The sequence below is a fragment of the Aphelocoma coerulescens genome, chromosome 14 (assembly GCF_041296385.1).
Source record: "Aphelocoma coerulescens isolate FSJ_1873_10779 chromosome 14, UR_Acoe_1.0, whole genome shotgun sequence".
In the NCBI taxonomy this organism is placed as follows: Eukaryota; Metazoa; Chordata; class Aves; order Passeriformes; family Corvidae; genus Aphelocoma; species Aphelocoma coerulescens.
Genome location: NC_091028.1, coordinates 7141821 through 7169741, shown reverse-complemented (window position 1 = coordinate 7169741; position 27921 = coordinate 7141821). Strand labels below are relative to the sequence as shown.

At 37.4% G+C, this 27921-nt stretch overlaps 1 protein-coding gene across 4 annotated transcripts; it reads left to right on the top strand.

Moving 5' to 3' along the window:
• Positions 1 to 27897, top strand: ZC3H7A (zinc finger CCCH-type containing 7A). 4 transcript variants are annotated; one of them, XM_069029420.1, is made up of 23 exons: positions 84 to 212; positions 6452 to 6555; positions 7724 to 7763; positions 8508 to 8705; positions 9235 to 9393; positions 10980 to 11060; positions 11147 to 11185; positions 12003 to 12030; positions 12536 to 12816; positions 14573 to 14780; positions 15734 to 15798; positions 16528 to 16720; positions 18325 to 18486; positions 19119 to 19315; positions 19552 to 19649; positions 20650 to 20831; positions 21368 to 21444; positions 21997 to 22130; positions 22516 to 22621; positions 23086 to 23194; positions 24047 to 24180; positions 24494 to 24657; positions 25920 to 27897. In XM_069029420.1, the coding sequence occupies exons 2-23, from the start codon at positions 6488 to 6490 to the stop codon at positions 26107 to 26109; spliced, it is 2913 nt and encodes a 970-aa protein (XP_068885521.1). In that variant the 5' UTR covers positions 84 to 212; positions 6452 to 6487; the 3' UTR covers positions 26110 to 27897. The 4 variants fall into 4 exon arrangements, with proteins under 4 accessions (XP_068885517.1, XP_068885521.1, XP_068885519.1 ...); XM_069029418.1 differs by lacking the exon at positions 84 to 212 and adding an exon at positions 448 to 935; XM_069029417.1 differs by lacking the exon at positions 84 to 212 and adding an exon at positions 448 to 1249.
• The last annotated feature ends 24 nt before the right edge of the window (positions 27898 to 27921 follow it).

Here is a 27921-nt window from a genome sequence, read left to right as displayed (position 1 = left end):
ATGGGAAGCCCGCACTGCTCAAGCTCGGCTCAGGCCGCCCCCGGGCTGTGCCCGCGGCCTCCCGGCAGCAGGGGGCGCGCGGGGGCGGCGGCGCTGCGCGGGCGGCGCGGAGGAGGCGCTGCCGCCGCTCTCGGTGTCGTTATCGCCGTCGCCGCTGTCGCGCCTGTCCCGCCGGCCCCGCCTCCCGCTGCGCTCCCGCGGCCTCACAGCAGGTACGGGCGGGGGGAGGGACAGACACACCGCATCCCAGTGCCCCCGCCGCACCCTCCGCCTGAGGAAGGAGTGCCCTGACGCGGCCGGCCCCGTTGCCGTTCCGCCCCGCTCCGGGCGCGGGGAGCCGGTCCCGCCCGTCCGTTCCCGCGCCGCGGGGCCGCCGCTCCCCGCTGAGGTGGAGCCCCGGGGCCACCGCGCCCTTCCCGCGGGGGGTCGTGTGACCGCTCCCGGCCGCGGCCACTGTCGGTGCCGCCGGAGCCGCGGCCGGGCCGGGCCCCCCCGAGGGCTGTCCCCGGCTGCCGGAGCCGCTCGGCGCGAACAAAGGCGGCGGGCGGGCGCGGCGCGCTGGGGGCAGCGCAGCCGGCGGGTTAGGAGCTCTCCTGTTGCGCCGTGACTGGAACCAACCGGGGAGAGCGCTGACAGTGCCCGGGCCGGTGCCCGTCCTCTGCCCGCCCTCTGCCCGCGTCCCCCCGGGACGAGTTTTTGGGGCTTTCCGCCCTAACAAGTGCGCGATGACTTCTGTCGTTCCTCCGGCCCGGGGAAGGTGCCCGTGCGCCGTGCCTTCGGTGTGCTTGGGCAGCTCCGGGCGTCAGCCCTGGAAGTGTTTTGTTACCGAAAGTCAGAACTGTCTTACAGGAAGTGGGAGAGAAACCCCAAACCAACCCCAGAACCAAAACCATCAAAGAAACTCAAATATTGTCTATTGAAGTCATCAAAATCGGGTATCAAAGTTTATCTGCTTTAAATCCTGTTGATAAATCTGGATTATTGGTAAAATGCTCCTCCTTCAGTTAGGTTTTTGGATCTGTTCTTTACTTAAATATCTGAGAGAACCATAAACCGAAGTCTTCCAGCCCCACTTAATTTCCTGGGGAAATGAAGTGACTTCACAAAGCGTCTTTGTTTTCTCATGTTTTTCACATGGATTTAAAAAAAAAAGTAGCAAAGCCGTGAAAATAGAAAATAAATCTTGAACAGTATCTTACTCTTTTGTGGGTAGGGAACAAGTGGGAGGAGATGCAACTGAATACCGAAGGTAAGTAAAGAGTGGGAAATGAATAGGTCTTAAATTACTGCTATATATTCTGTTTACTTTTATTCAGATATTTCATTTTGACTACAGTCAAGGTCACTTCTCAGAAATAAAAAGTAGAACTGAGTTATGTCTGTGTTAGATATTTTTTTGAGCTGACATAACAGAATTCTGTGATTGTGGCCAGAAGTGTTAGATTAAGCAGAGGAGTTAACTTGGAACTATCGAAATGTGTGTTGCGTAATGTTTTTCCTGTTTCTCCCCCAGTATCTTACGTGTTTGAAATGTCTCATATAACAGCTCAATGATGCATGAACATAAAATGTTTTGTGCTTTTGCTGTCTGAGGAACATATTTGTTCTATACAGATTTTGTGTTAAGATTTCTGTTTTGCATTATTTTGGTGCCAGTCCAAGTCTGCTGAGTTTACGATCTCTGTAAGGCATGCTTTGGCTTGCACTGTAGTTTATTATCTGTAATTATGCTTTTAATCTGTCAGGTGGTTGGGGTGGGCAATAAAACGTCTTTGACAAGTCTGCTTTCTGACAAGGCTTATTCTATGATGACATGTGCTCTGTGTCCAGTTGTGTCCTTGGCTGGGTTGGAGCTGGGGTTGGTGGAGATGTTTGTGTTGGTGGCATCTCTTGAAGAAGCAGTTTGGGTGTAGCTGCATGTGTGCCACTTTCTCACATGGCTCTGTCGAGGCAGAGTTCTGCTTTCCTGTGCCCCTGGGGTGGGAATTACACGTATATAGCTTTTGGATCCAAGTGCCTGAATGTATTATGCTTGTTTCTGCTGTTAGTGGTGCAGGAGGTAGCAGCAGAGATATAGACTTTTGCTTCTGTAGGTGAAAGGGATTTATACTGCCTGTCTTCTTAGTCATATCTTCACTCCTGCTGTTCTGTTTCAATCTTGCTCTTCTCTCTGCAGTATTCCCTTTACTCTAGGGTGTTACTTCTCTCCCCTGGAGTACAGTGTTCCTATATGGAAATACTGGTGAACTGTTTGTAATGTTGTTTTATACACAGGCTTCTGGTTTCACAGCTTCTGACCAAAGTTTTGAGGTAGGATGGTGCAGATGATGGATTAATTTCTGACAGAATTGAGGGGGAGAAGGCTGATGCTAAAATACAGAAGGGGTCTCTTCACCTGGCTGATTTTACTCGGTAATTCAGCTGAATCACTGAGGCTGGTAGAGATCTGTCAACTACAATAATGATAAAATTTTCAATGTGCTTTGTACTATACAGAGATCTAATTTGAGATTCCTGTAAGCTAGTAATTGTGTTAATAGTGAACTCGGTGATACATGGCAAGAGGATATGCTCCTGTAATTTAAAAGAACACATCTATACACTGTCCTTGCTTTGTAAGTTTTAGTTCTGTGGAGAGGGAAGTGCAGCAAGGATCACTGACTTCCAGTTTTCAGCATTTAGGCCTAAAGGTGCAGAGAATACTTACTTGAAGTATTTATAATAGCCAGAGCCATAAATATCTACAAGAAACAATAACAGAATTATTTGGTCAGCTGAAGGTCATTAATTCCCAGGGGAGTATTTCTGGTGCCCAGATGATGTTATGCTTTTTCACAGCATTCTCCATTCATCTCTAAATAAGCAATGTGCAAAACTCTGTGCAAGAGGAGAAAGGATCAGTCCTTCCCAGTTCCCTGTCCTTTGGGACTGAGTTTTCAGCTGGGGGAACTTGTGTGCATGGCAAACTGTAGATAGTTGCTCTCTGGTCCTGCAGTTTAGAAATGGAAAGTCTCGACTCTTAAATTTTTACACAGTGTGACCTTCCTTTTTACAATTGCCAAGGCTTTTATTCCTTCTACAGAAAAACTCACTTTCTACATTCTGTATGAATTTATTCACTTGGGTTGCAAAGATTTGCTTTGCAGAGATAGTCTAGTGATTGTATTCAAAGCCCTTGCGCCTGAATATGGCACGTGGCATATACTGGGCATTGGGAATGTCCTTTAAAATGTATCTTGAATGCCTTAGAAGTGCCAAAATACAGAAAAGAAGAAAACTGACTTGCCATGTGCTGGGAGGAAGGCAAATAACCAGAAAGAGGCATAAGTGGCTTTGTAGAAGAGAGAAGTGGAGGTATTCCTGTCTGCCTGCACTGGCACAAACCTGTTGTCCTTCATGTCTCTTGTTTGTGTAAGTGGACCAGCATCTGTCAGAGAAGGTGTCACTGGCTCCTGGCAGGGTACTTTCTGTCACTTGGCTTCTGCTTCTGGGAAACAGGATGAGTTAAAGCCTGTGATGTAGATAAAACAGGATAAATTGTTCTTTAAAATGTTTGGGTTTAGGCAGCCTTTTTTTTTTTTTCTTTACTACATTTAGTAAATTGAGTTTGTATTGGTATCATAGGAGCAGTTGTAGCAATACTGCATTTAATGTGTCACTTAGTTTTGCCTGTGATGTTAATTAGTGATACATTAGTCTGCATTGCTTGGGGGATTTTTCAGCTCCCATACTATTTCTTCTTTCCTTTAGGTTGTTTCTGTCAGTGAATTGCACCAAGAGTTAAGCAACAGTACAGGCTTTGCTTTTCATGTAATTTTTCAAGCAACAAAGCAACATTATACTGTTTAAATGTATGTATGTGCATTAGTTCATTCTTCTTTAAATGCTGTCCCTGCAAATGGAGAAGAATTGTTGCTAAGTAGGTGGGGGTTTCCTCTTGGATGGATGACATTAAAAGGCAAGACATGATTGTTATTTGCCTTGTGTATGACTGAGTCTAACATGCTTCTGGTTGCTCCAGAGGATATAAGGAAAATTTGGGTGGAAGAGATACTGTTAAAGGTGCTATCTGAAACAATTTTAAATACTCTGCAAAATCATCAAATATTGGGGCAATTTGATTGTCAGAGTATTCTAAGAAAAGATAATTTTTGCCTGAATATCTTGTGGATGCAAATGAATAGGAAAAAAATAGAAAGCTGCTTTGAATAATAAATTTCAGCACTCACATATGTTCATCACTTGCTAGCTGTTCTTGTATATGTGATGCCAGTTTGTAACATTTTCATTAACTTTATTGTTGTGGAGAAACTGGATCTGCACATCCTCAAGTTCAATATATCATTCTTTAATGTTAGAGGTGATAAATAAATGCAGGTGTTACTGTGTTGGACTTCCTTCATCTCCTTGCAAGCTGGGGTGGAATACTGGGATTTCTTAAAATTAGTAAAGCTGATATTAATATTTGCCCAGATTGTGGTATATGCCAGACTCTTGTGTGGCAAGGTATTACATTGTCAGCTGTTAATTCACAGGACTGAAATGTGTTTTTCAAAGCTTACTTCTGAGGGAAAGCATGTGCTAATATTCTGGCTTTCTTTGGTTAGTGTGAGAATTTCTTATTCTTACAAGACTTTTTTGAACTCTAAAAGCTAATCCATGAGTGAGTAAATAAAAACTATTCAGATGCCCGATAAAATGTCCTTTAGCCATTTGTATTTTGGTTTCTTCATAGATATGCAGTTATTTATTGAAACCTTTATCATGTAGTAAAAGTCTATTAATATAGATACCAGAAGTACAATATGTATTATTAACTTATGGGAGAAAAGGTGATGCGTAAAATGACATGAAAAACAGTTCCTCTCTGGAAAGTAGATTACTGAGGGCTATTTATGTACCCAAGCAAACAATACCTGAGAAATTCATGTTAGTGGACTATCACAGCTGTCCATGATATTTATCTAGAGACTGAGTTTTATTTTCATGCTTTTTATAAAGCTTGCTCTGACTAGAGGTCACAGTGGGAAGTGAGGTGAAATGGGGACCTTGGAGTGCTTCCAATAATTTGTTTGGTGACCTTAAGAAAATTACTCGTTTTTCATGCTCGTTTTAGGAATGTGTTACAGTAGGACTAACTTGTAATGACTTGATATAGTCTAGACTTCAGACATTTGTTTAAGGGGCTTTGAAAAGGTTTGTAAACATTATTAGAGCTGTAAATTCTTCATTTTGTTTCCTTATTCCAAATCATTCAGAGAAAGTAGGATATCTTCTGCAGCCTGTTTCCGTCCTCAGTTGGGATTTTATGGAGTTTGCTGGGGTTTAGTTTGTTTTTCATTTTGCTTTGTTTTCATTCTTCTGCCATTGATGTGAAATGGCAAGCTGGCACAAAATACTGGCTTTTTAAAACTTAGTTTCAGGACGAACAGAAATGTACTGCGTGTAGTTCAATTTATTTTTTTAACTACAAATTCCTACAAGAAGTAATTTTCTTCACAAAACAGGTACATTTCCTCTAGCTAAAAGCCTTTTTCTGAACTTGAGTATTTTCAGAATAAAATTTGTCCTATTGGTCCTTTTTTTGGAAAAATAAGTTGTATTCTTACATCAAAATTGGGCATAACCATGTACAGTGACAGCATACTTCAAATAGCCTTATACTGAAGATTATGCAGTTCATTTTAGCTTGTTTAACTTGAGCATTTGTAAATCCAGTAAATTAAAAGACACAAACTAAAAAAAAAATCACTGATTGGGACAAATTAAATTGAGATGTCAAGCTGATGATGTGAAATTACATTGCAGTGATTCAGTTTTTCAAGTGAAGGGAGTTTTTGCTACTGGTGAAGTGTCCAAGGTTTTCACCTTGGCTGACTGCTAGATATTAATAAAGCAGTAGTGCTTGCTTCTAATTTCACCCTAGTGCTTGGGGAATGATGAGATGCTCTAGAACTAGACTTCATGGTAGCTATCTCATCAGCTGGGGTTTTATTAATAAATATATCAGGATCTTGAGTTTATTTCTACTTTAACAAGCAAATAAAAGAAGTGTAAAGCTATTAAAAGGAGCCAGTGTAGAACTTCAGTTTAGCAGTAATACCTGAGAAGCTGGACTTCTAGCTTGGTGCAGTTACACTAACAGGACTCTCCATCATCTGGAGGAAGTGAGTGGAAACTAAAGATAAATTAGAAATTGGAAGAAAGGTTCTCTGCAGAAATGTTGTGTAACTGGGCGCTGACAGAGGGGGTGCTGGTTGTGACCTGGGGCTTCTCCCTCTGTCGCTGTGGGTGCTTCACTTGTGTCAGGGGTTTCTGCAGTGGTCTCTGAAGCTTGGTGCAGAATCATCTTTGTACAGTGGACATAGTGTTGATGTGAGAGTGGATCCTTCTGGTCCAAATGTACACTGAAACGTATTATAACAGCCATTTATCTCTCTTCCTTTTTGAGGAGTGGCATATCCGAAAAGTGGATGTTCAGGATAACATGTCCAATGTGTCAGAAGAGAGAAGCACTAGACAACAGGACATTAAGAAAGGACTCCAGTTTATAGAGTATGATTTTGTGGTTTTTATTCTTGTATGTTCATTCATATGTGTATATCTATTTCTATGAGATGGATAGGTCTGGGAAAGGCCTTTTGTGTTTCTCCTCAGAATATTTGCTAGCACTAACATGTTAAACAGAGAGCAGCTTTAAAGAAAAGGCTTTGTTCCTAAACAGAGCAAATTGAAGATGAGAGGTTATTCCTTTCCTGCCTTTGAGAAAAATTAGAATGTAATCTTTTTTTTTGTGGGTAGGAAATGTTGCCAGCCTGAAAATCCACCTCATGAATAGCTACACCTAAGACTAGGTTGCTACTGAAAGGGATGGGTTTGTTCACCACTACCTAAAGGTTTTAACTCTCTGGAGCTAAAATTTAAGCTATTGAGAAATCGTCTGGATAGTTAATTTTCATTTGGGTCAATGCCAAATTCTTTTGAAGATCCTGGCTATCTTAAAATAATTTTGAAATTTTGTATTAGTTCACTGTTCATATAAGGCATTCTTTGAAAACAAAAACAAAACAAAAAATCAACCAACCAACAGAAATACCAACAACAAAAGCTTCCCTCCCTAAAACCCTGACCATTTAAAAACAGAATCTCAGTTAACCTGTATGCAAAAGGAAAGGATTCCTGCTTTTCTTCCTGAAAATGTAGCAGTAAAGACCTCTTTTCTGTGCTAGAGGAAATCTCTGTTGCATGTCATATAAAAGAGCTCTTAAAATTCCTGTTCTGTCATTGGTATGACTTAATTAAAAGTGATGTGGTTTTTGACAGATAATTTGTCATTTTATAGTACTTACAAGAATATTGCAGTTCCCCTCATCTATAATATGGTTCTGTACAGGGGAGGAGAGGAAGGAAATTGCTTTTAAACAAACAACAGTGATGTCTAAAACTGAAAGCATTCAAAACCTTAATACATTTTGAACAGCAGAGCTCAGACTGACTATGTAACTTTAAAAGAAAATGAGCCATTAGTAATGAGAAGGCACAGTTTTTTAATCAAAACTCATCTACGACACTCTTCCTTGTTCAGGGCAGGCTATGAGCAAAATTCAGAGATTTGCCTGTTGCAGAAACAAGGCTGCTATTACTAAGAACCATCATTCATTCCTCAGAGTGATTGTCTTTTAAGCGATATGTATAATAAGTGAAGTTTGTGATTTTTTTCTAGATCTACTTTGCCCTATCCAGGGACACAAGAACAATATGAGGTAATGAAATGACTTCCTAATTTCTAGAAGTGTTTTTAATATGGACCTATATTCTTATATTTACTGTTGGTTTGAGTCATCATTTAGGTAATGATATAGTATGACTGGTAATTTTAAAAGTCTCAGTATTGGAACTGTGCAACTACTAACATTATTCAGGTATTTGGGTGTCCTGAAGTTACTCATACAGCAATTCAGATGAAGCCTTTCTCTACTGGTGTTGGGCATTAATTGAATAAAACAATGTGGTATTCTGAATAAAGTTCAGAGTAGCACAGCAAAAGAAAGATAAAAGGTCTTCAGTCACAGAAACCTTCAGAACATACTTTGTTTCTGTATGTGTTATGATTTTTGCATAATTTTGGCTTGTATTTTCAGACTTGTCTTTTTAGTTCTTTTTCCAGTGATAGGTGGCTTCATTGGATTTTAGAACATATTAGATAAAAATACAGTCATTCACATTTTGATGAAAAAACCCTTTCTGCAAAGCAGATTTTATGTTCTCCTGCTTTCCCAGTTGCTATGGCTGCTGCTTGCTGAAAGAATATGTGGAACATATATATGCATCTTTGAGATTGTATTGGAAAAATGTCAGAAGAAAAACACTAATGCAGACAAAAGTTTTGCATTTCACTCTGATTCCATGAAGTTACAAGTATAAATTTTCTACTTAAAATTTTCTTTGGAAGTAGGGACGATAAACAAGAAACTGCTGTTGATGAGTTTTTCTTTTCTTTGTTCCAGTTATTTATACGAGATCTTGTTAGAAATCTTTTTCATGAAGGAAATGATGTATATCGAGAAGGTGATTGGAGAGGGTCACTGAGTCACTATACAGAAGCTATAAACATAGCTGATTATGCTAATTCTGAAGAAATCCATGTTTCTGATGATGTTTTAGAAAAGCTGCACGTGAACAGGATCGCGTGTTTTTCAAATATGGTAAGCTTCTGTTTAAACTAGGATTTCTCCAGGACAGGATGCAAACAGGGTATGAAGACTCAAAGTCTAGTGAGTGAAAAGCTCTTAATGGTAGTTTGAGGACTGACATGTTTCAAGTCATCACTTTGGCACGTTCTTTAAGAGCTTTTTACAAGTGTAATTGAGGTGTTTTTAGTTACTAATACTAGAATTAACATAAAAGAGTCATACTAGGCTTGGAATTTGATGAACAGTATTTTTATCCATTTCCATTGCTGACTGCACTGACTTGGCTGCTTTCTCTATGAAACAAGATGGCTCTTGTGAAAAAGCTAAATTTTCTTTGTAACTGTTACTGGATTTTACATAATGATGGCCCCGCTTCTTTTTAGTTGCCTAATTTGGTGACTTAGCAAACCTTACAAATGCACTGTACAGTGGCCTTGGTGAATGTTTGATAATGTTTCAATACCTGTCTAATACAGTTCGAATTCACTATTTCCATGATAATAGTTCTGATTAGTCTTTTTTTTCTTTTTTCTCCTCCTAGGGATTGCATGAAAAAGTTCTAGAAGACTGTGAGATAGCATTAAGATTGAACGAAAACAATTTCAGAGCTCTCTATCGCAAAGCAAAAGCTTTGAATGAACTGGGAAGGTATAAAAAGGCTTATGATGCTGTAGCAAAATGTTCTCTTGCTGTGCCACAGGTGGGTAAATTGTATATTGGTGATTATTATTGAAAGTTTAAAACCTGTACTTATTTCAAGACCAAGGTTGTTTCTTCTGGTTTGGAGTTTTTTTAATGCAATAAATTATTTTTATTCCTCTAAGCATTATTTTTTCTTGTAGAAGTGCAGACTTGAGGGCAGAGATTAGTCCCCAGGCCCAGTTTGTTGTGTTAACTTTCTGCAGAAATGCAGGTGGGGTCAAGTGCCATGAATGTTTGCAATAAGCACTAGAACCACTTAATTAATTGCTTAAAATTCTCTGACATGAAGAGAAACCCACCATAATTATAATGTACAATTCTTTTGATAACTGTATTTCAGCTTTCCAAGTGTTTAGTAACGTTCTTACTAGTGCATGTGAATCACTTGCTGTGCACCCCTAATCTTGGGCTCTGTCTGTGTTAGCAGGCAGTGTGTGGTGTAGGAGATGATCTGTAGACTGAAATGCTGCTCCTGGGGATCTGCTTTCCGTGACTGTTTCTGTGGTTGGGTTGTGGTTTTTTATTTGTTTGGGTTTTTTAAGAGCGGGAGTGCATCAAGTGCATTCATGCAGGGCTTTAATTATATCCAAAACCAATTTGGTTGTCTGGGACCCTTCATAATGCAAACCAAAATGTTGTGAGTGAGGATGATTAAGAGATTTCACTTCAGAAATGCATTCCTGATTTGAACTTACATGCTGATGGAATCTTAACGTGCTTTGCTCAAAATAGACTGATCACAGGGTAGAACACTGACTTGCTGCTTCCTCACCTTTCTGCATCAAAACTACAGTGAGACACTAGACAAAGTGTTGGGCAAAGGTTTGTCTCTTGATAAGGAGAAGGTTTCAGTTGTGTTTCTGAAGACATAAACCAGTTATTTGGATGTGTAACTTTTGACTTTGGATCCTCACTTTGCACCTCCAGATCTGAATGTTTTTGCTTAAGGTTAATATGCCTTTATATAAGTTTTATAAATAGCTTCTTCTAGCTGTAGGACATGATCTGAATACTAAATCTTAAAATAATTTAAATGGGTAGTTATAACTGTAGGACAGAGGGAAATATGACTTTTTAACTTAGCTTTTGTAGTTGTATGATGTAATGCCTCCCAAAATACAGAGTGCTCATTAAATATTCATCAGTGTCATGTAGCAGCTCATATGGTAATCAGGAATATGGCCCTCAGTTTGTGTAAAAGCAAAACAACAAAATAAACCCCCATCCCTTGAAGGAACAAATGCCCTCCTCAAATAAACAAACAAAAAACACCCACCCACAAAAAACCCCCCCCCAACAAAACACTTCTCTGAATTTCTCTGGTTTTGGAAAATCTTTACATTATTTTAAATCCAGATAAAAGGAAAAGGGGGATACTGTCCATTTTCTGTCGACATAGTTTTTACTTGAGGGTAGCTGTATTTTTCAGGTTTAGGTTTCAGTCCTGTGTTTGTGAAAGAATAAAGCTGCATTTTGAGACATCCTGCATAGAGGAATCTTGCAGAATACAGACTGAGATATAAACAGATGTCTTTGCTTGATGACAGTATATGTAAACCATGACATTTTATTTATGTCTTTTAGGATGAAAGTGTGATTAAGCTTACCCAAGAACTAGCTCAAAAACTAGGGTTAAAAATAAGGAAAGCATATGTAAGAGCAAAGGTAAGATTTTATTTTAACATTTTATATTAAGATTTCCCTCTCTTGATATCAAATTTGTATTTAATGGAAGTATCTTTTCTTTGTAGCCACCCTCAAGTTCAGTTTCTAGTGATGTATCAGCTCAGGTAAGGTTTTACATGTTCCAAGTGCAAGCTGACTGTAAACTACAGTGAATAATTGTTTCATAATTTCATGATGATAAAGGGACATTGGTGCAATTGACATTTTATATTAGAGTCTGTTATTTGGGACTTTAGGGCTCTTTTGATCTTTATGTTCAGTTTTGCTGTATACTTCTGGCAGACTAGGGCATACAATTATCATTGAAGCTATCTTTATAGAATAAATGTTAGCTAAAAGATAAAATCCAGTGCAATGCACATATTTATTTTTCATGTCCTAAGGCAAGAGCAAAGTTAATGGGTTTATTTTATTTAGTTGACAGTTATCAAAATGAAGGGTGCTGGGATAAAATCCCTTTTACTTACATGCATTTGTCCAAATTTGATCCTCATTAGCAGCTGAATTTGGATTTATCTTGCTCTTTGTAATGTGTCTGAATAGCAGTAGTGAAGAGGAGTTCATCTGTATCTTACAGACTTCTTTCACATGAATATAGACAATTTAGCTGTGAATGAATGAGGAAATGTAGGAATAGCTCATTTAAGATACCATTCAGATGCTTTCATTCCCTGAAGTATCACTCTCACTTTTGTTGGTTGGTTGCAAATTTTTAGTGATACTATGAGTGGATTTCAGTCTGCAAGTGGAAGCTTTATCTAAAAAATTATTTGACCTTTAAATTACATGAGACTTCATAAATTTGAGATTTTTTAAAACCTGAATTTGAGAGGGCTTACATTCTTTGTCTGTAAATACGTATTTGAAAATTTTTAATGGCTCTTGTGGAAAGTGCTGAGGTATTTTTTTTCTCATTTACAGAATTCTTCTGTAGAAGATATTGAGTTAGGTGAGTTTTGTTGTGTTACATTACTAATGCTAGAGAGCTAGGCATGCCATACATACCTCATTGTGTTAGGAAAATTCAGAAGAAAATTCATCTGGCCATTTGAAAGTACTGAGGTAAAAGTCTGATCTGTTTATCTCTAAAACTGCATATTTAAATGTCTGAGCAAATTTTCCTTCTGCTCTCCTTAACCTGATATGATTGTAACTGGTCCTGTAGTGATCGTCTCCACACTGTCCTTTTTAACTTGAAAAAATAGGGAGGGGAGACTCTGCCAAAGATTTAGTAAAGTATCAGGTCAGTAACTTTTTCTGTCTGTTTTAGTTTGAGTAATAATTAAACATCGAGATAAAGGTGCACATCATTTGGAAGCTGAAAACATTTAATGTGGTTTTGCTTAAACATTCCTCACATTTCTTTACTACCAAATTGTCAGGGTAAAAGTTAGACAAGAACTTCTCACATCTTTGAACAGAGGTTCCAATCATTCCCATCTTATCTATTTCAGATTTATCTGACCAGAAACAAGAGATGGTTTCTGCTGCTTCTTCATCAAACTTTGTTTCTGAAGTGTCTAAAGTGTCACCAGTACCTGTACCACCTTTACCTACTGTTATGCCTCTTCAGATGGAAAAGGTTCCTTTGCCTTCTGCAGTGTTGGCAAATGGAGGGAATGTTTCTTTCTCTATGCCAGAAGCATGTTTAGATTGTGGAGATGGAGATATAATTATTGGAGAAGAACTTGATGAGTTACTTGATTCTGTGCCTGATCCAGATGAAAGTGTAATGGTAAGACTTTTTTGTCTGTTTTCATTCTCAAAAGACTCTCCTTATGAGCGGGATCTCCCTATTTTTATTGAGTGGGCTAGTGGTGAAGTGTGTTACCTTTCCTAGTTACGTTGAGCTGTCTTTGTGCATAGTCAGGTTGGTTTTTTTTTCAGGTGCAGATTCTTGTAAATGTGGCTGTAAAGATAGCAGGACTACTACTACTTCAGAAATACTGCTATGCTACTACCAATGCTACTTACAGGAAGTACTGTGAAAAGTGAATTGGACATTTGAAGTCTGGGCTAATGTGGTTTTTCGGGGGTTTTTTTGTGCAAATAAACCCTCTTAGAACTTGAAGTTGTGTCGGAATGCTCACCAAAGCTTTGCAGCAGAGCAGTATTTGGGCTGTGGCCTTCAAGGGTGCTCCCTGGTATCTCTGCAAGCAGAGCTTTGTCTAGATCCACCACCTGGCTGAATAGAAATGATCCATCATGAGTCTGACTTCTTGTATTTTTAGAAGAGATATTAGAGAAATCTAGTTATATGAAGTGTTGTTCCTACTTAAACCATTATGCCAGACCTAGACTAGACTGTGAAGCCTCCAGAGCTCCTCAGTTGTTAGTCAAAATGAGAGCTCTGATTGATGAGCAGAGATGTCTGAACTTATTACCAAGGTTACTGACTCCCTGCTCTGGACCTGCCAGTAATTTGCATTAGTATTAAATTATTAATGTTAGTATTTTAATTAATATTATATTAATTAATTAATTATATTAATATATATTAATATCTAAAAATAATATTCTAAATATTAGTATTAAATGAGGCTTTGGCACATTCAGTTCTTCAGTTAGTTGTGATTTTAATTCCTCATTCAACTCTAATTTACAGTTGTAAATCTTTAAATCAAGAATCCTTGGCATTCTAATTTTCTATTTTATGCACTTCATGTTTTAGAAAGTATTTGGGAAATGGATAAAATAATTATTTTTAAGAGATCCTAGGACATTTGCCATAGTGAAAGCCAGGAGGAAATGCAGCCTTCCAGGAGAGACTGCAGTCTTGTGGAGTGTAGAATTGAGTGAGCTGTACAGCTGACCTGAGTGAATTGCAGGCAGATAACTGGGGGAACATGGAGTTTCCCATTGGGCAGACTCTGTGCAGACCTGCTCACTCAACATCCAGACACGGAGGGAGCTTCTTGGAATGGCAGGAAGAAGGGAGGGGAAGCTCCCTCACTTGGTATGTCCTTACCAAAAGTGTACAGAAGGATATGTTATTTTTATGGGAGGAAAGAATGTGACCTGGCCTTTGCAGAACATGTTATCATTTGATTGGATCTGAGGATTTACCTCAAAGCCAACTCGTACCTCTTTGCTGTACTGCAGTTTGAATTACGTTCTCTTTATTTAGAAACAAATACTGTTGATAGCTGGCTCTTCCTACTCTTCCCTGTTGTCTGTGTTTTTAACGTAATTTGGAAATTCAGCTGTGATCCGATTGATAAAAAAATCCAAATCTGTTACAAACTTAGTAAGTGTCTGGTAACTGAACCTTTAAGGTACTTGATGAGTGGATAAAGCCTTGCACCCAGGGCATTGTTTAGGGTTTGGTTACTGCAGCTCTGTGCAGGACTGTAGTGTACCTTTTAGTGATGTTTTTCAGTGGATTTATAAAAACTTCACAGAAACTTGACTAAAAGAAATACTATGGCAGATTATGTTCTTGAGGACTTTCTTTCCTGGTCTGAACATTCTTTTTAAATTTTTTTTTCCAGCAAACTACAGGAGCCAGAGGACCTATTCCTGCAGGAAGTGTAGCTCCTAGTGTACCTTTCTCTGCCTCTTTGTTGGGGACACTGCCAGTTACTGCAGGATTTGTTCCTTCAGCTTCTCTTTCAGAAATCTTTTCACAGCCTTTGGCTTCTTCACTGGAAAACTTTTGTTCACCATTAAGCACCTTTTCAATCAGCGACCCAAAAAGAGGTAAGAAATGAGTCTTAATATTTAACCTTTTATGATGATGAGAGTTGTGCATGAGCCAAGTGGCTTTTCTTTTTGACAAATTAAGTTTTCACAACTATTCAGTAATATTTAACACATAACATTTGATCTGTGCTAATAGTTTTTGAGTGTTGGTTGTGTACAAGAATTGATAAATAAAGCTTTTGTGTTTCCTTGAGGTCTGCATAAGCATGCTCCAAGCTCCCTCTGTGTAGTTTTTCTGTATCTATTATGTAAATTTATTTGTTTCAGGTGAATCAGTTTAATGAAGAAACAGTATTCCCTCAAACTTTTTATTTTAAATAAACTTGCTCTTACACCTTAAGCCGTTTGTCATGATTTGGCAATAAAGAATTCTAAAAGGGTAGTGTAACTGTGTACTCTGAAAAGATACCAGTATTACATGCTTGGATTCAAACTACACAGACTATAATTATGTAGTGAAATCAGGTATGTGAAATAACAAGATACAAATAACGAACTGCAAAAGATAAAATAGAGTTTTGTCTTTAATTACCCGTGTTACAGGACCATGCTGTCTTCAGAACAAAGCCAAATTTACAAAATAAAATCAAAAATTGAAGTATCCTCTTAACCTCTTTCTTCTCCTCATTTTTCATTGTCACATATTGCTTATCTTGCTACCCTTTTTGTACTGCACAAGTATCTTCATATTGTTTTAGTATCTGCCCGTGAAGCTACTGCTGGTGGTAACCAGGTGTATATTTTGAAGATGATTGCCTAATAACTTTTCAGCCCAGATGTTTACAAGGGACATTTACATAATTTAAAAAAAAATTATTGTAGCAAACAAAAAACCTTCAGTGTTTGTCAAAAAACCCAAACCTCTGATACTTCTCAGGAATGGTAAATTATTTTTTGCATGGGATGTTCTGAGGAACTCTTATAATTACAATATCTTTTTATTCCTTTAGACATTGCAAGTTCAGCTTCTAGAGATGGAACACCAACACTTAGCAGCAGTAATTCCCCATTGTTTGTACGTATTTTTAATGTTTTTGTTCACATCAGTTCATATGTTAACACCTTGGAGGCTTTACACAAATCTGAATTTTTACAGCTGAAGTATCTATTTTTTAAAAAAATAGCACTTCTCCTATTAAAAGTGGGTTCTGGCTTGGAGAACACTTGTATGGGAACTCACAGGAACAGTAACACAAGAAAAAATGTACAGAGGTTGTTTTATGTATGCAAATTTTGACTACTGTCACAAGCATTTTCCCATTCTGAGGAACTTGGTGTAAAATACTGTTGAATTATAAAATAACCAATCTAAAATCACTTATGATTGGAGTACCAAACACTAGGCATCCTGAAGAACTGTCCTAGTATAGGAACAGAGCAGATGCCACCTTGTGTCTGGGGATCTGTCTGCTCTCTGTATTGCAGTTGTGCTGTGCATTTTCAGTCATGCTGCTGGCATTGATTGCATGGGGAAGGATGGATTGCATGAAGGATTGCATCCTTAGGAGCCAGGAGGGAGTAATAATCAGCCTGACAAAGGCTGTTGTTCTGCCTGTACCTGGTTGGCTCTTGTTTTATGCTTAGTTTGTGCTGTGTCTGTGGCCTTTGTAAAATCTCTGTGTCCCTTCTCAGACGTGTCTTTGAAGTTCCTATTATGGCTTTGAAGAAAAATTTCAGTAGGTTAAATTTTAACTGTAGATAAATAAATTCTATGTATCAACTAAAATATGCTTTCTTTCAACAGATAAATGGTCCTAGTAGTTTGTTTGGTTCTGAAAATTACATGGGAATTGCAGGCCAAACTAGAAATGACTTCTCCAATGTTTTTAGCAGTACAACTGCTAGTATACCTGTGTCTCCAGCACTGGCAGGAAGGAACCCACTGGAAGGCACACATGAGCTAAGACAGGCCTGCCAGTTATGTTTTGTCAAAAAAGGTAAGGAGCTATTGGACTTGATTTTTTTTTTTTTTTAATTGAAAAGCATACATGTAAAATCTTCAGAATTTAACACTGTTGGCTTCTAAACCATGTTAATCCTGACTTGTTCTTTGCAGATGTAGCATGATCTTATCATTGGTGAAGTATTTCAACCACTATTTTATCTTCTTTCCTCTTGTCTTTATTTCTTGTCCTAATAGATTCTTGATTTCTAAACCCACCATGAATCACCACACGCTTTCTCTGTGTGTAAGGTCGTTCACATTCTGTATCCACTTTCCTCCCAAACCCCAGGGTACTGTGAAGAATGACACCTTTGCTCAAGACTAAATAAAACTTGCAGTACTCTCTCTGATTGGCCATGGGGAATTGAACTGCAATTCAAAGTAACTGGTAACCTTCACATCCCATCTGTTTTATTGTTCTTTCAAACTAATTCTAAATCATAATCATGAGGCTTTCAAACCTTAGTAATAATTAACTCCACTATATTGACTTAAAGGAGCTTAACCAGTATTGGTCATTAATATAACTAATCTTTTAGACCTGAGCTGTTGCTGTTAAACAGAGCCATATTCTAAAGGCAATAGCTTCTATTAAAACTAATCTTAAAAATAAGCATTGTGTTTAAAGTTACAGGTATCATTGATATTGATATACTAATAAAGAATTGTATCAAGACCTTTAGGGGATGACTATTGTACCCTTAAGAACTTCTATACTAGTTCAAAATTATTTTTACTAGAAAAATCCACAAAGTGAAGTTTCTGCTAAAGCTGGAGCTGTAAAATATTGGTGAAAGTACTTAGCATGATCCTAGCTTCACTTTTTGTGTCAATGCATCTACTTCCTCTGTTTCTTTCCATCTCTATCAAAGCTTTTTAAGTGTCTCCTGCTTTTACTGCCTTTTGAAAATTACACTGTTCTATCATCTTCTTGTCCAGAGAAAACTGGGTCATGGTCTTGTTTTTCAGTCTTGCAAATAGCAAAATTCACTGAGCATTGCTCATCTTCAGATGCTCTTCCTTTAGTACTATCCTAAAGACCGAGTTTGAAGCTAGGCATATTTTTGTTTCCAAAATCACAAAGTTTTGGGATTGGCATTTATCTTTTTGGCACATGTGAACTTCTTACCGAGTGTGTTTTGTCTCTGAACATAGTACCTCTCCTGATAAAATAAATGTTGAAGAGAGCCATTTACTGATTACTGGAATTCATCTGCATTGACTTAATATGGATAAGCAATTTAAGTTTTAAACTAGTGTTATTGGCATGGATACTTTGGAATTTGAAAAAATGCAGCAATTTGCTGACCCACAGTAACTTTAAGGTTGTAACACAGCATCCCTCCCCAAATATAAAATAACTTGTGGGTTTTTCTTGCTGAGACTGCCTTTTGTAAGTATTTGGGGTTTTTTTTCTCTGCTGCTCAACATGGTGGTTAATGACTTTTGGTTCTTCAGAGCTGCTGGTGCAAGTAGGAATTCTATAGAGTTTGTTTGTGTACTTTTCTTTTGGGCTTCTGTGCCAGTATGTGTATGGACATGTTATTGTTTGATGCAATTTATGCAAATACAAGCAATTTTCTGTGATTGTTTCAGGTCCTAAATTATTGGATTACGCTTACCATCCCAATTTAGAACATAAATGTAAGAAGGATATTTTAATTGGCAGAATAAAAAACTCTGAAGATAAATCATGGAAAAAAATACGTCCAAGACCAACAAAGACACAGTATGTGGGACCATATCATATATGTAAAGGTATGTGTTACAGAGAGTAAATGGTGATGCCTACACTCAAAGTAATACAGTTTAGCTTTTCCATAGTGAAGTACAGAAGGAATTTTCATTTATGCTTATGGGAGGTGGAGAAGGAAGTTCTGGGTTATTTATAATTTCAAAGGCTGTAAGGAAAGCCATATTTTGACCATTAATATGATTATTTAGAGAATAGGCAGTGAGTGTACTTCTGTACCGTTCTTCATGAAGAATAAATTTGCTTTTGAGTATTGGATGATTAACTGTTAGCAACAAAGAAGCATTTTTTTTTCACTTTTGCAGTATGAACCTCTACTTATGATGTAAGCAAGATGACTCATGGATTAATGAGCAGCTTTACTGGAGCAGAGGGTATTCTGGGTTCTCAGCATCGTTGCCTTATTAGTGCAGGATAGTTGATGGAGGTGTTCATTAGCTGTTTTGAGGAGTTTTACATTTTCAGCAAGTCATTCAGCATAAGGTTTTGCTTCTGTTAGATTTAAGTGACCCATTTACAACAGATCTATATAACTTCTTTATTAAAAGTATATACAACAGATACAGTGGAAATTTTAAGGTGAATTTCCAATGAAAGTTGTGTAAAAGCAATGTCCTGTTCAATGCTGTCCTTTGAGATGTTGCTGCTGAGGAGGAATGCAGGTACCCAGGCCATTGCACGTTTGCCTATTGCCAAGAGGAGATCGACGTGTGGACGCTGGAGCGCAAAGGAGCCTTCAGTCGAGAAGCTCTTTTTGGAGGACCTGGAAAGATCAACTTGACTGTGTCACAACTTCTTCAAGAATACCATGGATTATTTATGTTTCTTTGTGAGGTGCTGCTTAATTTCTCGTAACACAATAAAAATGGTAATAGATAATAAAACTATGTGGAAAGAAATGCTTTGGTTCATGGTTAACTATTTTGTAATTTTTGAAATGGATTTTCAGTAATAATCTGGCTGCCTTTAGATTAGAGACTAGATGAAATATCTGTTAAAATCTTTAAGGTAAGGTATATTTTTAATTGTCTAAAATACATACTGTCTAATTACTTGCTTTTATATTCCAGAAATGTTTTGATCACAAGCCCAGAATAATAAGCAAAAGGAACAAGGATAACTCATCTTCTTGTTCTCACCCTGCTATGCATGACTTTGAAGATAACAAGTATGTTTGAAATACCATCTCTATAAGTTGAAATTTAAAAGCAAAGGCACTTCTTAATACTGACTTACATTTCTTACCTGTTGGTTAACTTCTCTTCCCTGCTGACTGTTACACTTTGGCAGTGTAGGCAAGACAGACTTAAAGAACAAGGGTTGACAAATGTAACTAAATTAAAGTGAGCTATTTCTTTATCAGTCATTCAAAATTAGTGATGTCTACCCTCATCTTTGAATCTTACAGGGTTTGGTGTCAGGTTGTTAATAGCTTATCTACCTGGTGAGCTGTATTGATGTAAATAGATGTGTAATGTTAAATTAAAACAGGAATTCATAAGTTTGCTCTTTCTTTGATCCGTTTTGCTTATTTTGCTGTAGTTTTAACTCAGGTTTACCTTAATTACAGTGTATGAAATAGACCATACTGCCTATAAATTCAGTTGATAAAAAAACAGTGTGAATAGTGTCTTTAATTATTCTTGGAAAGTTAACAAAGTTTTTATTGTTGTAATAGTATAAGTTTTGGAGAATTAAGAGACTTTTGTCTTTGTATGATTTAAAAGCAAGTGGCAGCATTGGAATAATTGCTTTGTTTGTATTCCATTTCCTTGTATTGAGGAAGCACTGCTGCTACAAGTGCTAGGCTGTTACTGTTATGCATCACCTCTTCCTTAAATGGTGCTCTATAAAAGAAGAAGTACATGGGTTAGTAATTAGATCAGGATATATACTTGAAAGTGGACATGATCTGCTTTCCCTCTTGGAAACCAGGGATCCGGTTGGATTGAATTCAGTAAGGCTTTGCAGAAGAGGGATTCTGGATTCTCAGGAGTACTGTTTGATGTGTTTACTCAGCCTAGAAACGATGCTTACATGTGACCTCCTTCTGAGAACTTTCCTGACTTTCTGATTTCAAGTAAAAAGTGATTGAAGGATATTTGAACAAGCTGTGATGAAGGATGGTTATTTTAAAGAATATGTAAACTTGACTGTTTTCAAAACAGGTGCCTTGTCCACATTTTGCGAGAGACTATGGTGAAGTATTCCAAAATCCGCCCTTTCCAAGTTCGCTGTCAGCTTGATCTGTGCAGACACGAGGTGCATTATGGCTGCTTACGAGAGGATAAATGCTTTTATGCTCACAGTCTGGTAGAGCTTAAAGTCTGGATAATGCAAAAAGAATCAGGTATGTTTATTAAAATGCTCACTTCACTCTTCATTGTATTGCAACTTTTTTCAACTCCCTCTGAAATTAGCAACTGGGATCAGTGCAGGAGGCAAGCAGGAGCAACCTAGTGCCTCTCAGCTTGCATTTTGGAGAGGTTTTCCATGGTACATAAGACAGTGTAGCTTTTATAATTAGACTGACATTTGAGCTCTAGTACATTATGTTTAAATACTCAAAAGATGCACCTTAACTTATGGGAACAATCTGTAATTTAAAAAGCTTGTATGCTTTCCATTGGGATGATACAGACAATATTTCTGTTTTGGATGCCCTCATGATGTTCTTAAGAGCGTGTATTTGTGTGTGTATGGACGTAACAGGATATCCATGATGTAAATGTATATCATGTTTATCACAAGTGTGTGAATACTTACACAATATACGAAAAGAAAAACAGATAAAAGCTTTGGGGCTTCAGTAGCATTCCAGTTTGAGCATGTCTGTAAGGCTGCAACAATCCTAAGTACCCAAAGACTGTTCCCCTTTCTTTACAGGTATTTCACATGATACTATAGTTCAAGAATCAAAGAAATACTGGCAGAACATGGAAGCTAGTGCACATGGATCACAGGTATTTTCATTTTTCCATTCAACAAATTCTGTGCTGACTCTGGTGATAATACTTTTTTTATGTGTGTATAATGTAGCTTATTTTAGAAATTGCTTTTGTAATGATCTCCAAATAATCTCTTTCATTGTAAGCTTTATTCAGCTTGCTCACTTAGACTAAAATGCCTGCTTTGCTGCTGTGCAACTCCTTTTTTGCTTTGCTTTTTCTGTCCCAGGTGAAACATAAAATGTAAATATAAGTTCAAAATTAGCTGCTCTAGGGCAATTATCTTTTCAATATGTAGCACTTTTGTGTGTTTCGTTTGTACATATTACCTATCACAACTTCAGGGTACATATACCTAAATAAGAAATAAGTTCAATAAAAAAATGCATTTGTTAAGAAATGCCTAGTTTGAAATGACAAGCTGAGTTATTACAAGGCATGCAGTGTAATATCTGCCTCCCAACATGTGTTGAAACTTCTGCCATAGGGAGTAATTCATAATTATGTATGGATTTCTTTGCAGATACAAAATACCTTTTATTGTTGTTGTTATTTTTTTGGCTTAAGATTCTTGGGAACCAAATGAAGTATGGATCGCTTAATTTGAAGATGAAGTTTGTTTGTGGGCAGTGCTGGAGAAATGGTCAAGTTAGTGAGCCAGACAGAAACAAAAAATACTGTAGTGCAAAGGCAAGACACCCGTAAGTAAGACCAAACAGTGGAAATTCTACTGTTCTGTCAGCCATTTAAAACCTCTGGGAAACTGTTGCTTCTTAGGAAAGAGTCATACAAGGAATTGAAAAAAACCAAACATACTGAAGTATGACAGAGTCATCTCTTTGTAGTATGCTAATAATTGGTACTGAGAAACACTTCGGTGGCTACCAAAGTGTTTGTGTTTCGGTTTTGGAGGGTTTTTTTGGTATTAACAGTTTTGGTCAAGTTTCAGCAGGACTTCATTAAATCTTAAATATATGGCTAAAGCTTTAAAAATAACCTTTCTGAGCTTTTCTGGTTCTGCTTCTGTGCAGAAATTGTAGTTTTTTTTAGTAGTGCTTTCTTTCATTGAATGCTTGTGGTTTCCAGATGGAGCAAAGATCGCCGTGTGGTGCTGGTAATGTCTAATGAACGTAAGAAGTGGATGACCATTCGTCCTCTCCCTGCAAAGAAGCAAGTGCCTCTGCAGTTTGATGTATGTTAACCTAAAACTAACATTTTGGTTAAGAAAAGAGATAACAGTAACTGGAAAATATTAGTAATTGGGCTGGTTTCATCGGTTCTGCAGAAATTCCCATGGGAGTTGGTAGGAAAATGTTCATAGTGTTTCTACAACGTTCAGCCTTAGAAAAGCACTGATCTCATGTTACTACTGAAGCCCTTACTTGTCAGTGGAAGTAAATATTTCTGAAATAATTTATACATATCTGTGGTCTGGTAGTGTGGCAAAAAATACTCATAGTACTTGCTTCCAGCAGTTCTCTTTTTCTAACTATAATAAATGAGGTTTTTTGTAAGATAAACACTTTTATTTTTCACATTATATAAATGTTTGACTGGGAGGGGAAACTCTATCCAAGACTTAAAAAAAATTTAAAATTCTACTAGCATCCATTCTGCTTTATATTCCTAAGGATTTTTTTAAAATTAATGTTCCAGTTGTGCAATCATATTGCTTCCGGCAAGAAATGTCAGTATGATGGAAACTGCTCATTTGCTCACAGTCCTGAGGAGAGAGAGATGTGGACCTATATGAAGGAGAACAGCAGTAAGTAGAAGAGTAAATCTAACATGTTGTAAATGTAACTGTTCTGCTTTTCATTCTTGTACTTCAATTACTTTTTAATCTGCTTTCATTATCTTCTGTAGTAAACCTTGCAGGTGCCCTTTTCTCTAAATTTAAACAAACCCAGACCAGGCATTCAAAAACAGTATTAAATAAAAATAGCTGTATTGTGTATTTGTTGCTTGATGGGTTTTTTAACAATAAAGTAGTTTGTATTGGTTTTTTAGGTGTCTTAGGAATATTATATTGATCCTTGCAGCAATATTAGTTGGTATTTGTATTGCCACGTGCACACACATGGATTCATGTAATTACACAGGGGGAAAACTATTTGCAGAACATTCCTCCCCAGTGTATTTACTGGGACTTGCCATTCACTTTCTGCTGTTGACTTTACTATCCCCATAGAGTTACTAGGGAGAATGTGCTGAAAATAAGAAGGAATAAATTACATAAATGATCAGATAGTGGTCTGCAAGAAAGCAAACTAAATTTACCAAAAACTGTAGCACACATGAGATTAGTTCTTTGAAATTCAGGTATTGATATGCAGCAGCACAGCTGTTATCTGTACTTTGGGTGCCCATTCAGAAACCTGTAACCTCTTGCTGTCCCCTCAATAGGCACAGAAGGTTCTTGGTAAGTAGCCAGAGATACCTGTTCCCCTTGGCTCTTAATCTCTAAACTGTGTAACTGTCTACATTTGTTTCCTTTCCTTTTTCTTCTTACCATAGGTGGGAACTGAATTATGCTCACAAACTCAGTCGATTATTTAGTGTTCTCAAACTCTTGCCTTAATTGCTAATTACTTATTTTAGCTTCTGCTCTCATTAGTTCAAGACTTGGAGCAGTTGTATGACATATGGCTAAAAACTCAAAAACCAGAAAAAGGAGATGATACAGCTGCTCAGGCAAACAAAGAAAATGGGAAGCAAATTCACATGCCAACTGACTATGCTGAAGTTACAGTAAGTAATCATAGGTATAATCCTAAATCCAAGCATGTGGGGGTTTGTTGGGCTTTTTTTTTTCCACAGTCAGTAATTTAGGTTGTTTTCCTTATTTTCTTGGTGCTTCCTTAGACCACAGATACCTGCACTAAATGTAACTGACACTGTATATCAGTTCTTGTAAAGCCAGTGGAGATCATAAACTTTATGTGATTGTTTAAATAACTGTGTCTGTTTAGGTAAACAAAACATTCAGAATGTATTAGGAGAAGTTCTGTGCTTACAGCATTGCATTTCTCAATGTTTTGTTTTCAAATTCCTTGTAAAACAGGTGGATTTTCATTGTTGGATGTGTGGGAAGAACTGTAATAGTGAGAAGCAATGGCAGGGTCACATTTCTTCTGAAAAGCATAAGGAGAAGGTTTTCCACACTGAGGATGATCAGAACTGCTGGCAGTATCGCTTTCCAACAGGATATTTTACCATTTGTGATAGGTATGTCTTTTTTAAGATGGCAAAAATGCTGAAAAATGACAGTTCATAGTTTAAATAATTAAGGCAGTTACTAGTTTTGAAAAAGTTTCTAGTATTTCTTGATTTCCCTACATCTTTCAACAAGAAATTAAGTAATTAACAGTATTTTAACATGTTAGAACTCAGGGAGTGGAAAGGTGCCTAATTTTGGAACCAAATTAATTGCCTGTGTGATATTAATGAAGGGTTGCAAGTTCATTGCAGCTGTGTGAATAGATATTGTTGGTATTATTACAAGTTTACTTAAGCATCAGCATATTAATTAGAGCCCAAGAACAGTACTTAGCTGGACAGTGATACTGGAAAGTAGAAATGTTGTTAGCATCAAACTAAATTTGTTAAAATTATGTATTTGTTACTAGAAATTATTTATGAACATGTGGAAGAGAACTTCCAAGATCTGTTGGTTTTCCCCAGCACTGATTGTATGTTTTGCTGCTCCCTTTAATTCTTAAGTGCAGCCTGTTTTACCTGACTTCAATAGATTTCTTTTGTAAATCTGTTGAAAATTCCTTCCACTGTTGGAATCTTTTTGGAAAGCTAAAAACTTTGGAATCAGCATTCTGGAGTTTAAGGTTCAGTTTGCTGGTACAGATACCTTTGTTACTCCATTTCCAGTTAAAGATTTTGAGTGTCTTGGAGATCTTGAGAAATGGGATAGAAGAAAAAGCAACTTATTTTTCATTTGCAGTCTTTGCATGGAAATGTACATGTCCCTTTACTAAATTTTTAAGTAGCATTCTAAATGTACTTGTTTTGAACATAACAGACCTTGGATGTGCAGCATAAAGTAATACAAACTGGCATGTTAAGTTGTACTGAGTATTCTAACCTCAAATTTAGTTAACAAGGGCAATCAATTAGTTGGGTTTTTTTTAACAATAGTAGTTCCTTAGCTTAGTGAGTTAAATGATAAGGTGTTCATTAACATGATGAACTTGAAGGTTTCAAGCATTAAGTGTCTCAGTCTAAGTAGAAACGTGAAGAATAGAAAGAAAGAGCCATCTTTTGTCTTCTGTAAATATTTGACAGCTGGGAAAGAAAAATACAACCAAATGCTGAACAGAGCTATTATCATCTTACATTTTAAAGTAAATAACTCTTCCAATTTTTTTTTGTCCTTACTATGTAGTGTATTTGAAAAACATGACCTGAAGAAAATATAGACACAGTAGTGATGATGGTAATTGTATGAAAACACTGTTTAAAATCTGTCTTAACAGATATATGGCTGGTACTTGCACTGAAGGAAACAACTGTAAATTTGCCCATGGAAATGCTGAACTCCGTGAGTGGGAAGAACGAAGACAGGTTTTAAGAATGAAACTCAGCAAAGCAAGAAAAGACCACTTGATTGCTCCCAGTGATAATGACTTTGGAAAATATAGTTTTTTGTTTAAAGATTTAAACTAATACTGAGATGACACATACATGTTATCAGCTGGAAGCATAAACCAGAAAATTTGACAATAATCAAAAGCATGTGACAGAAAAGCTGCAGGTTTTCTGCTTTTATTGGCATACATTGTTCCTCCTGAACAGCAAAGTATGGTAGATTTAGGGGGATTGAGCAGACCTGTCTATGCTCTCATGAAACAGAGTGGTGATTAAAAAAATCTGAAGTATTATGTGCTTACTCACCTTCTGTTGGACAGAAAGTTAGGAACTAGAAGGGGGGAAGAGTGGTTATAATATCTAGAAAGCCCCCTAGTCTCAGACCTTCAGTTGAAAAACTTTAAGGCATCAAGGTATTGCAAAAGAGAGTGTTAGTGGGCTAAGAAAATGATGGATGAAAATTCTTCAGATCTTTTAATGGAGAGGATTTGTTTAAAACAAAGTTTGCTACTTATCTATATGTAGGTTGCTAAAAAGGATTTTCTTATTAAAGATTTTAAACAAAATAACCATTTAACTACAATATATGTTGAATGGGTATTTTTTCTCTATTTGTATGTTTCAATATAATTTACTGAAAAAGGATCTTGGGAGGAAAAAAGTATTAATTTTTGAAAATGAAGTAGTTAAAATTCTGTTTCTTGGTCTTTGCTGTTTAAATGATGATTTTGAAAGATTACACTTGTATGTCAGTATTGTGTATTACTGTATGGACTAATGTTGCCTGTAATAAAGAGAACTTTACACAAAGCTATTTTCTGCATGTAGCCTCTCAGGATTGAGATTTTGTAAAAACAATGATTTGCCAGTTAGCAAAAGCTTGAGCACCTGTAGCTAAACATTTACTGAGTTGGTATTTGTGTCGCTAGCAGCTTGTTTGCAGTTTTCTGTATTGTCATTAGCTCATGGCATCACTAAAGTTAACAGAAATGGCCAGTAAGTTGTGATGTAGACAAGCAGTTTGGAGCTATGTGGTGCTGGGACACATTTTCAGCCTTGGACATAGACATTGAACCACTGCCTCAGTTGCACAGTGGATGGTGCTTCCCATTGCCTTTCCTGCAGAGCACAGGCAGTGGAAAACAATTTGCAGGCTGAGGTCACTCCTGACTGCTGAGCCTTTGGGCTTTCCAGTCACTGGAGCTTCTGTTGTGTTTTGGTTTTTCTGCAGATCCTGCTTTCAGCTTTCTTTGTGTTTGCTTATTTCCTTTTTTTTCCCCCAACGAAGCTTTTTTCAGCCATTCATTCAAAATAACTAAAACTAGGCTTCTTCTTCCCTCCCTCCCGAGTTTTTTTCTCTGTTCCTGGCTGACCTTACATAATTAGAAGAGCTTTAACAATGGTCTCAGTAGTTTGAATGTAGTCACTGAGCATACATTCTGTATGTAAAAAGTGTTGAACCAAAGTTCAGTGATACCCATACACGACATGGATGCTGTGTCCCTTTGACTTCACAAAAGCACAACAAATTTGAAACCAACACATTATGTGTGCTTCAGCCATAGCTTGGGGATCTTGAGAAGTGACTGCTGCTCCCAGGCTGGGCTGCAGTATATTGGAATACGAAATTAGCTTGGTGCTTGAAATGCCACCTGCTGCAGTGCTGATTTTTTACGTCGTTTGTAATAAAGTGAGCGTGAGACCGAGTACTATGGACACTGTTATTTGTGTTACAAAACCTGATTGTATCGTGTGCCTTTCTGAATTGTTTTCTCAATTTTATGCTTTCATTGTTTAATGTAAGTGCTCTGTACATCATTGCAATTAATTCTAGACAAAACTAAACATGACATCCTTGTTCTATAAGGCCGGTGTGAAATCTTTCCTGGA

Coding starts and splice junctions, on each gene's coding strand:
- ZC3H7A (XM_069029416.1), top strand. CDS start 1: ATGGGAAGCCCGCACTGCTCAAGCTCGGCTCAGGCCGCCCCCGGGCTG. Junction 12,031..12,535: donor TGTAGAAGATATTGAGTTAG/GTGAGTTTTGTT, acceptor TATCTATTTCAG/ATTTATCTGACCAGAAACAA. Junction 19,650..20,649: donor CATGACTTTGAAGATAACAA/GTATGTTTGAAA, acceptor TTTTCAAAACAG/GTGCCTTGTCCACATTTTGC.